We start from the raw sequence: 11,409 nt of genomic DNA on the forward strand, positions 1-11,409 counted from the left end.
CCCCTTGTCTAATGTCGAAATTCATGTTTTCCACATTGGGGGTCATTTTTGACCCCCGTTTAAAAAACTCAATTACATTTCTGGTAAACAATCAAATAATATATTGATATGAAATTTTGTGTTCTAGAACATTCTAGAACACTCTATAAATGTTCTCGAGCATTCTAGAATATTCTTATCTACGTTGCATGGAGAGCCCTCAATCAATGATGAATCAGGAAAACCTGAAATAATATCATACTATAACTCCACCAAAGGAGAAGTCGATACACTAGACCAAATAGTTAGATTCTTTTCCACAAAAAGAAAGACCAGAAGGTGGCCAATGGCACTATTTTATAACATTCTTGATGCTGCCGCATACAATGCTTACCTTCTCTATCGCCAGCGCCATCCAGAATTCACATCAAAGTACCAAAAAAGAGCAAGACGTGAATTTCTGAAGTTGCTTACTGATGAATTACTGCCTGAAGAAGATACAAATGAAGTGATCCCTCCAAAAAGATACAAAGTTGCTGAAGAGAACATTAGGAAATGGTGTCAAATATGCGCACGTGATTCAAGGAAAAAAACTTCTTCAAAGTGTATCAAATGTAGTAAAATGGCTTGCAATGACCATAAAGTTACCCAGAGTGTATGCATAAATTGTATAGAATAAATATTTTGTCCAAATTTATACTTTGCTTATATGAAAATAAATTTTTTTAAAATATTTTTGGTGGGGGTCAAAAATGACCCCCAGTGTGGGCAACGTAATTTTTTTGAGTGTGTGTACTAGGGTTAAGATTCTTAAGGTGAAGAGCTGTTTGGCGTATGGTTTGGAGCTTTTTCATAGTAAAGCCACTGTACAGACTGTCATAGACTGTTGTAAAGAATCCATTTTTCATTACTTGTGACAGTTCTATGGAGAAATAGGTCATTTTTGCTGCAAATAAAGAGTAAGGAACAAATTTCAATTCATTTAAAGGTTATCAGTCAATTCATGATACCCATTTATCAAGATCACCAAATGCTTTAAGATGTCAAGAAATTGTTGAATAATGAGCATTAAGTTTGTTGGCAAGTTCTCTCACTGTTTGACAGGTATCTGATTTAACCAAGAACTTCAATTCTTCCTCATTAATGGATGTTTTAAGGAGGCCCCAAGGCTCATTTTCAAAACTTGTGACACCAGAGCAAAATCTCCTGAATCAACGCCATGCTAGTGCATTCATTAGCTGTGCCATCATCACATGTATGATTGACGTTATGACCTGCTGTCACTACACTGTGACCAAGCTTGAACTTGTACAAGAAAATTACACGAATATCAACTTTATTAATAGTGACAAAAAATCATTATAAATATGATTTGGTTTCTAAAAGAATAAAAACAGAGTGAGCTTGAAATGAACTAGACAATTTACTGTATTATTCTGAAAAATGTACAATAATGCTTCTCTTTCAGCCACAAGAAATCAAGTATTAAATTTGCACATTTCATATGCAACAACCTGATACTTCTATTTTTAAAGGAGGGCAGTAAAAGTTGTCCTAGAAATATATATTGATCAATTAGTCCCATTTCTGAAGTACAGAAATTACAAAACCTTTGCAAAAATAATCTAATGAAATTGACATCATCAAATAAAATTAATAAAAAAGAAGCAAGGGGAAATTTTTCATACTAACTTCTTAAATTGTTGGTTGAAAGGATGTGAACTTGTACTTTAATTTTCAAAATTTTTCATAAGGTGTCAAAAAAAATATTTCAGTGCCCACTGACCTTATCTACCATGGAGCCCTACAATGGGACACACTATAATGTCAAGCAAGGACACTGCAGCAATGCCAAGGTTTCTTGAGCACTATACTCAAACACCAGCATCAGACACAACATCCACAACACCCATTGAGAACTTCCAACACTGGTACTTGGTTGACTCTAGCCCAAGTAGACCAGCCATTTGACCCAAGGGAGGCCACCCAAAGGCTGTCCATCTACTGGAATTCAAGGCCAAAGTGGTGTGTTAGGATTGGACCTCTCAACCACCAGGATCCTCTCCTCCCCTTCACGGATCTCTGCGCATGCCAAACACATGGGTGGATGTTTAGAACTCAGAGGAGGTAACCTGAAAAAACAGAACCTTCAACAGGAGGTCCCATCACCACATACAGGAATCCACACCATGGGAGATAAAGAACGAAGTTTCAAAGCATATAGTAAAGATAGTTGCAAATGGCAGATGTGCAAATAAAGTTCATGTGACTCTATGTATTAGCTCTGAACTGGGGAAGTGCAGAAAGCCCCAGTGCAGAGCCGAAGTCTTTCATGATGAATGGCATCCAGCATCTTTAAGGCTGTGAGTCTGGCAGAGCCATAGATCAGTGATCCATAGTCAAGTTTTGTTGAACAGAAGCACGATATATCTTTAGCACAGAATATCAATCTGCTCTCCAAGTAGTGGAAAAAGAGGACATGGAGGATGTTTTGTGCTCTTGTACATTTGACCCATAGCTGCTTGATGTGTGGTATAAAGGTCAGCTTATGGTCAAAGATAAGCCCCAAGAACTTTGTCTGAGGAACCACAAGCAGCACAACTTCACCAATATAAAGTTCAGGATTAGGGTGATTATCCGATTGCAAAAGTGCACACACACAGTTTGCAATTCTACTTCAGTAAACAATTGAAAGCAGTCTGTAGCTGCTGCTCAATATCCTTATGTTTGACAACTGACATGAGATGTAAAAGTCGTCAACATAGAGCCCATTTGCAACAGTGAAAGGGAGTTGTTCAGTGATGGTATTAATCTTTATACTAAAAAGTATAACACTCAAAACACAGCCTTGATGGACTCCAAGCTCCTGTAGAAAAGAACGGGAAAGTGTCGAACCCACATGAACTTGGAATCTCCTGTCCATTAAAATTTTTTTAATAAAAATGGGCAAAGGGCTACGTAACCCATATATATATATATACCAGTTAAAAACAATTAGAAGAATAGTAAGAGAAGCAGGAGAAAGATGGCACATCATTTCATAGTGCATATCATCAGGTCCTCCTGATGTACTGCCAAACTGATGAAGGACCAGTTTGAGAGCCACCAGTGTAAAGTGATGATTGAAGTCATAGAGACAATCAGCTTGAAAGTAAAAAGGTGATTGCTCTGCCCGAGTCTTGATGGCTAAGAAGGTGGAATAAGAGACAGAAGTGCTAGATACCTGGCAAAAGTTTTCACCTAAAGTACTGGCAATGCTCCAGGTTTCAGGTACTTCCTGGCCATCAGAGAGCAATATTGAGAAGAGGACAGAATTATATTGCCCACTGACCTTTTGAATCTTGTACCATATGACTTTGTAACTGGTGGTAGAAGATATGCTGGTTGTGAAATTAAACCAAAATTCCTTCTGGCTTTGATGTCTTACCCACCAAGCATGTGCATGGGCAAACTGGAAAGCAATGTGATTTGAGAGTGTGGGATATCTATGGAAAGTATCCCAGGTCTGTTTTTGAGCCTTCCATGCCATGTGGCAAGCACAATTCCACCACAGACAAAGATATCATGGAAAACCTGTTGAGGTTTTAGGAATACATTGAGTAGCTACTTGTATAATACAGTCAGTTACTGCTGCCACACAGTTGTCTATTGATGGCAGGATCAAGTTCTGTTAGAGCAGTGAAAGAGGGCCAGTTTGCTAAATCCAGCTTCCACTTGGGAAAGCGGGTCAGGTGGCATTGACCACAGCCAGACTCTATCAAAATTATAAGAAAATAATCACTGCCTCATGGATTACTGTCAACCCTCCAAAAAAAATGGGAGAATAGTAAAGGGAAACAAATTAAGAAATCAATAGCAATAAAAGTCTGACTAGGTGCATGAAAATAAGTAGAAAAACTGCTACTGAAAAGAAAAAGGTTGTGATCAGAGGGCATATGCCCTACAGAGCAACCCCTACTATCAATATCAGCATTTCCCCAGAGGGGATGATGTCCATTAAGGTCGCCCAGGATGAAAAAGGGAGATGGCAACTGTTCAATGAGAGCATCAAGGTCTGATTGATCATATGTCTCTCCAAGTGACAGGTAGAGAGAACAAACAGTGATGGTATGACCCAAGGAAACATGGATGACTACGGCCTCCAACATTAGTGTCAAGTGGCAAAGACAGGGTGGACACATGCTTATTAACCAACAGTGCCACCCCTCCATGTACTCGTCCATTACACAGCCTGTCATTTCTGTACAGAGAAAACTGCCAAAAGGTGACTGTATCAGCAGGTTTCAGAAATGTTTCCTGTAAGGAAAGATATACAGGATGGTAGGAAGCAATCATATTAGAACGTAAATCTCAACAGTTCCATTGTATCAAGGTAACCATTTTTATTTATGTGTAGGTGGAGAACCCTTCTGTTTACGACCATGTCTTTTTTTCTTACTGTCCTTATTCGAAGGAGGTTTATCAACCTCCATGGATCCTGCCCTGGGTTGATTGAGCAGGTCTTTGCTTTTGGAAGAGGATTCCAGTGACTGAGGATGTGAACAAATGATTGCTTTGCATCTTGGGGTGGGAGAAGATGATGTATAGGAGAAAATGCCCATACCCAGAACCAAAGGATGTGGATCTTGGGGTTTGGTGGAATGCATATAAGGGACAAAGATAGGTGTCGTAGTTGATTCATCAACTTTTTTAACCATGGAGGTCAAAAGACTTTTCATTTGTTTCGAGAACGAATCTTTAGGAGGCACAGAGAGATCTGTCTGCACTTCCACAGTAGCTGTGGAACGAAGTGCAGCAGCATACGTCCACGATGAAGTGGTGGACAGCAACTTTCAAGCCTCAGGATAAGTAATGTTATGAATCATTTTCAAACAATTCACCTCTTTTTCTTTCAACCATTTAGGGGAAGAACGAAAGTAAAACAGGTAAGAGCCATTGCAATTGATGCAATGAGGGTACGTTTCACACTCATAGGCATCATAGTCCTTTCCACCTCAATGAGCACACATCAAGGAACCACAACATGAAATCTTTGAGCGACCAAACTGCTAACACTGGAAATATCAAAGAGGGTTTGGAATGTATGGCCATACCCTGCAATTAAGAAAACCTGCTTCTTTACTGACTTTGGAGAACCAGCAAGTCCCTCTTGTCCCTTCTGAATGAAAAAAGAGAGATATTTGCCATAAAGATTTGTCTGAAAGAGAATATAAGATAAGAAAATGAGGTACAACAGGTGTCGAAAAATGCTGCTCAGAAACTTCAAGATGTGGTCATTTACCTGTGGACTGTTTTTTCACTATTTAAGTTTGTATTTGGAGGATCCATAATAAAAAAGGAAATTTTGGTGCCCACTGACCACACCCACCATAAAGCCCTACGAAGGGATGCACTACAATGTCAAACAAGAACACTGCGGCAACATTAGTTTTGTGAGGACTATATCCAAACACCAGCCGCAGATACAATGTCCACAACACCTGTTGAGAATACCCAACATTGGCACTTGGTTGACTCTAGCTCAAGTGAACCAGCTGATTGACCCTAGGGGCTACCCCAAGACCTACCACCCATCTATAGGAATTCAAGGCCAAATTGGTGTGTTAGGGTTGGACCCCTTAACCATGGATCCTCTCCTTCCCTTCACAGGTCATCGTGCAAAGCAAACACATGGGTGGATGTTTAGATCCTACAGAAGGTAAACTGAAAGAGCAGAACCTTCCCTGGAAGGTCCCCTCACCTTGTACAGGAATCCACACTGATAGGGAGAAAGATGAGAAGAAAAGTATAATATGATGGATAATAGGAGGAAACATGAAACAAGGTACAAGAGGAAGAAGGTTGAGACCAAAAGGCATGCCCAATGGACAGAATGGATAAGATTAAAAAGTGAGGAGGATTGACTGGGAATTAAAAGATTATTATACATAACCCAGATGGTACCTGTATGTGCAATGTAACAATGTAAGGCCCTGATTGGACACAAATGTCTACTGAGTTATGGATGAGAGTAAAGATGGGAAATAAAATAAAAGGAGGAACAACCCTCTGAAGTTGCCACAGTCTTAGGAAGAAAGGAATACTTGGGATAAAGGAGAAGGTAGATGGGGTGATAAAGAGTATGTGAAACATCAATGACAAACAAATCAGACCAGTGCTGCTCACAGGCCAAAAGAAGGAAATAGGTCTCAAGGTACAGGCAAAACAAGGAGTATAAGAAAAGTTGTTCAAATTAAGTTAAAGTTAGGGCACAGAGGACCATATTAAGGTCCCAATCAAGAGAGGTTGGATGCCTGTAAGGTCTCTGAATTTGGAAGGAATGAAAGATCCTTGCAAATAAGTGGATCAAGTGACCACTTTGTGAGGCAGATTCAGTGCAGGTGTAAAACTTGACCTATGTAATGTGTGATAAGACAGATATGATGTGCATGGACACAGTATAGATTATACAAACTCCAAAAATAGAAATACCTGGACCTGGTATCACCATGGTGGTTGATATGAGTCATTATCATAAAACTATCTGAAAAAATCATCACCACACAGTGATGGGCAAGATAAAGGAAGTAATGTAATGCTTGATGAACCACCAGAAGTTTGAGAATACTAATATTCAAAACAGTAACACCTGTAGGCCAATGCTTCCATCACCACCCTTAAACAAGTCTATTAGCATGACAGTGAGGAAGTAGCATGCTCACTGACATATAGACTTTGTCTCACCACCACTGCAGATACTCTCTCAGGGAAGGAAGAAGGTAAATGATGGTTGAAAGAGAATCCAGTGCAAGTTTCTATTGTTTGTAATGTGTCCACTGCAGGAATATTATTTTGGCACAATGGAGAGGGGCAAACGTGGTGATGAAAGATCACATCCCCAAAAGTGACAAAACCTTGCAAGCAATAAGTGACAAAGATGAGAGAGCACAGTGGCCTAAAGGTTCCACTGGTTGTAAACAAAGAGAAGATAGAGCATGATTAAGTGTTGAAGAAAAACCTCCAAATACACTAAATATTGGGTGGGTCAAAGAACTACTCCAGTCTCATCAAACAGCCCATTCAAACTGCATAGAAAGGAGTTAATAAATGTGAGTGGTTTACTCCAATATAGAATGTGCTAGTCAGATAAATAATGAAATTGCATCAACAGAATATGAATATAATGAGCTAAAAAATGAATAGTGCATATGGAGCCAAGACAAGTCTCAAGGGGAGTGCCAAAAATTGAGAAACCACCCCAAGGTGAACAAACCATAGATAAAGTTAAGATTAAGTACAAAAGTAGGCACTAGAGAGTTCCATTTTTTTTTTCATCCATAACTCTAGAGAAAATGTCATTCTCGAGGTGAGAAAGGATTCCATAGTGAACTTGTGAGTGCAATGAAGTGAATGAGGCATGATAAATTGATGATTGGGCCTCCAATACCCAATGTTCTTGGGAGCCACAAGAAGATGAGAATAAAAAAAAAAAACCCTTGCAAGATGATCAACTAGTTTGATAACCTGCTGCAAAAGTCAATTTGAAACTGCCTCTGACAAACACTGGCATGTGATCTCAAGAAGGAAAGGAAATGGAATGAGGAGAAACACAATGTGGGGAAAGAAACATAATAGCAAAACCCTCCAAAAGAACCTGTGTCACCCATTGATCATCAATGAAGAAAAGCCAACACTCCAGCTCCCATTGGACCCAAATCCACCAGCTAGTCACTGGTACTGTGGCCAACAGGTAGTACATTGTCAATGACCTCCACAAAAAGAAGTACTTGGATTTGAAAAAATGGTTAATACATGTGAGAATGAAGGATGAAAAACAGGAATAGGTAGCATGGAAGTTTCTGACCACGAAAAATGAGCAACAAAAGTTTAAAGGGTAGACTGCTGACAGGCCTGTGGCTCAACATTGTCAGGGACAGTATAGAAAACATAAGGTATAAGAAAAGAACGATGATGCAAGTCCCTGAGATAAGTGGAGAGTAAATTTGTAAAAATGGCATGAAATAGAACAACCAATACCTATAAGTTCCTAACAACAAATAAACCATGTATGCAATGCAAGAACCAAGGATGATATATGGGCTAATGTGGAGTAAAGGTGAAGGTTACTAGTAGAAAACTCCACAGACGTTCTGTGGAGAACTTCCATAAGCAGATGTAAGGAAGAAAGTTACAGGAGAAGAGTAAGATGAAGGCAAGAATAGTGAGCATGTGTGAGACTAACATCGGAGTCAGGAGCTTTTATCTCAGAATTTAATATTGTGAATGGGATAGAGCAGATGGATCAACAGGTCCCTTGCTGTCCTTAAATTATACTTACATATATGTTGCACACAGGTAAACAAACACTTTTCTAGATGAGGTAGAGATACTGATTTGTATTGAAAGATTATTACCTATTGTGACAAGCAATGTAAGTTAACCCTAAAATTCTATTTGCAAGAGAACTGCCTTGATAGTTTGTAACTTATAACAGTATTTCAACATTCTCAATGCATCAAAAGTTCAATTAGAGTATTTGGGATAAGAATGTGGGCTTTGATCCTCCAAAGGCTATTTTCTAAGGCAATCATATTGTTAGAAATTTGTAGAAGGCTAATTAATTATACCATGGGATGGATAGATGGGAAAAAACAAAAGGCCATTAACATTATTAATGAAATCTTGTCAAACGCACTCATAATAATGGTGTACCTTAAGGACTGATGCTTGGGCCTCAGGTGTCTCTTACTTACAAAATATAATGGAATTTTTTGGAAAATATTAAGTTGTTAAACAGAACCAAATAAAAATAACAATTTTGTTCAACTTATTTTTAAGGTAATTCTATCATTAATACTACCAGTCTTGTGTTCCACAACTCAAAATTGTCTGTTAATATGAATTATATGACCATTTACTTTTGTAACTAGGATTTACCTTGTAATACTAATACCTTGGTAATGGCGTACTAACACTAATATCCCAATCAATTTTGAAGTTAATATGTTTTAGAAAGCTTAAGGTAGCACTGATCCTTAAAAGTGGACAAATATATGCTAAAGAAATACTGTTATATACTTCTTCTAACTTTTAAATTAATCATAAAAGTATGATGTTGCAGTCTCTGAAAGTGTCCTTTCAGTTATATATATATATATATATATATACACACACAGGGTGGCCCGTAAGTCCCTACCTATCCATATATCTTCCGTATCCAGTGTACTTGTGTGCTGTCACTCATTCTCGCTGCATAATATTATGCAACGCCATGTTCTGCAAGACATTTTCCTCAACATAGCAGGGGTTATTGTTCCAAATGCCACGGTAACAGCTGCCTTCAACTCATCATTAGTATTACTGAATATAACATAATATCATATGGATGGGTAGGGACTTACAGGCCACCCTGTACATGTCATATACATAATTAATATGGCAGAAATAAAGAAATACATAAACTATTTTAACACTAACTTTACTTAGGGATTATATAAATGTGAAAATTGATACACATGCTCTTTATGAACACCCTCACAGTTTGACGTTCAATTAAAAACTCTGCAAATATTCTATAACATTAACAAGGTATTGGCAATTAATTTTTAATTAATGTCTTTGTTAGTGGAAATCACTCATAACAAGACAACAGACAAAGATTTTTAAATTTTAAAACCATTCAAGCTATGGAAGATTGTAATATCAACAAGTGTGCTAAATTTCATGTTGATATTGGCTTTAGTAACAAAGTTATCATGCTAATAAACTGGAGCGATAAGTTAGCTCATTAACATTGAAGAAAATTTAAAAAGTTTTTAATTAAAGATGAGAGGATGTTCACAAAGAGAACGTGTATCAGCTTTATCATTCCTAAGTAATGGTGTTAAAACAGTTTATGCGATGCATTTCTTATCCCTGCTGTATTATGTATATAACACATAGAAATGAACGTGTACTTTCATACATTGCAACATCATACTTTTGTTTTGTGCATCAGTTAAAATTTATTAGCATTTATCAGCGTTTTCTCAACATACAAATTTGCCCAGTTTTATGGAGCAGTGCTACTTTAATTTCTAAAGCGTTTATTAACCCAACCTGTTAGTGTTGCAACTTATACTTATCGACTCTACTCTTAATTAAATAACTGATCTATCAGTATCACTAACTAAATTAGTAACTATTTAAATAAAATATTATAAAGCCAACCTGCATCGACGCCATGACTTGATAGTCAGGTTAGTTGCAATTTTTACCTTGTGTAGCTAGTGGTAGTATTGGTATTAACCGTACTATTACTTTTACGTATTAGTATTACTAATAATAGCCTCTGGGATTTTATTTTGTCAAGTGCTTTAACTTTAAAAAAAAAAAAAATCACTGCACTAATGGGTGCTAAAACTTATATACTGCAACCAAAATGAAATTAAAAATTACATGAGAGTAGAATAAAAATATATGCTTGTTTCCCAAAACAATATTACAGTAAGTGGACAGTTTTTCTGAGTTTTATGTTTTTCTTGTCAACAGTCGTCAATTATTACGACGATAGCACAATTGTCAATCATTACATCATCACTTAGTAAATCTAATAACAGTGTATTCAACACCCGAAACAATTCTTACGGTTACACATCGTTTCACCCCCGAGGTTTTATAACTACCACTTCTACACACGAGATTTATCAACCTTATAATACCAAACACCGCAGCACTGTGATCATATAATCACTACCACAGTTCATCATTAGTGAACACTAGACGGCAGCACCCACCGAGTAATTTTCTATTAGAACAATATTGAATATTCAACAATGTTCTAATATCTAAAGGACGATCTCAGACTGTATTACGCCGTTAGAAAAAAAAAAAAAAAAGACTACAGGTAAAATACAATATCATAATAACAAAGATGAACATAGTAAAAATCAATGTTTTATAACAATATACTAAGAAGCTATTCAAGCGATAAACAAAACCTATGCGACATCACCCCATCATACTGCTAAATTAGGGGCGCCTAGCACAGATAGCCCTCGAGTAACTTTGCACGAAACTCAAAAAAAGAAACAAACAAAACTCCCAGTTAAGTTTGTTTTTGAATTTCGCAAAAAGCTACTCGAGGGCTATCTGTGCTAGCCGTCCCTAATTTAGCAGTGTAAGACTAGAGGGAAGGCAGTTAGTCGTCACCAACCACTGCCAGCTCTTGGGCTACTCTTTTACCAACGAATAGTGGGATTGACCGTCACATTATAACGCTCCCACGGCTGAAAGGGCGATCATGTTTGGCGCGACGGGGATGCGAACCCACGTCCCTCAGATTACGAGTCGCACGCCTTAACACACTTGGCCATACCGGGCCTCCCAGTAAAGTGAATCGTACCTACATCAACTGGTAATTTACTCGCTCATCGTGAACCTTTGATAAGACATCAAGAGAGCTCCAGACAA

At 37.8% G+C, this 11,409-nt stretch overlaps 1 protein-coding gene across 4 annotated transcripts in view; it reads right to left on the reverse strand.

Moving 5' to 3' along the window:
• The window catches only part of LOC143230376 (ubiquitin-conjugating enzyme E2 W-like), a 57,249-nt gene extending 46,511 nt beyond the window's left edge, over positions 1–10,738 (reverse strand). For 3 of the 4 annotated variants that reach the window (XM_076463860.1, XM_076463859.1, XM_076463857.1), the window contains exon 1: positions 10,168–10,692. In XM_076463860.1, coding sequence (XP_076319975.1) covers positions 10,168–10,182 — 15 coding nt within the window. In that variant the 5' untranslated portion in view covers positions 10,183–10,692. Of the gene's footprint in view, positions 1–10,167 lie in introns of all 4 variants that reach the window. The other variant, XM_076463858.1, reaches the window with a different exon arrangement.
• Positions 10,739–11,409: the final 671 nt, after the last annotated feature.

Source organism: Tachypleus tridentatus, chromosome 10 (assembly GCF_004210375.1).
Source record: "Tachypleus tridentatus isolate NWPU-2018 chromosome 10, ASM421037v1, whole genome shotgun sequence".
Taxonomy (NCBI): domain Eukaryota; kingdom Metazoa; phylum Arthropoda; class Merostomata; order Xiphosura; family Limulidae; genus Tachypleus; species Tachypleus tridentatus.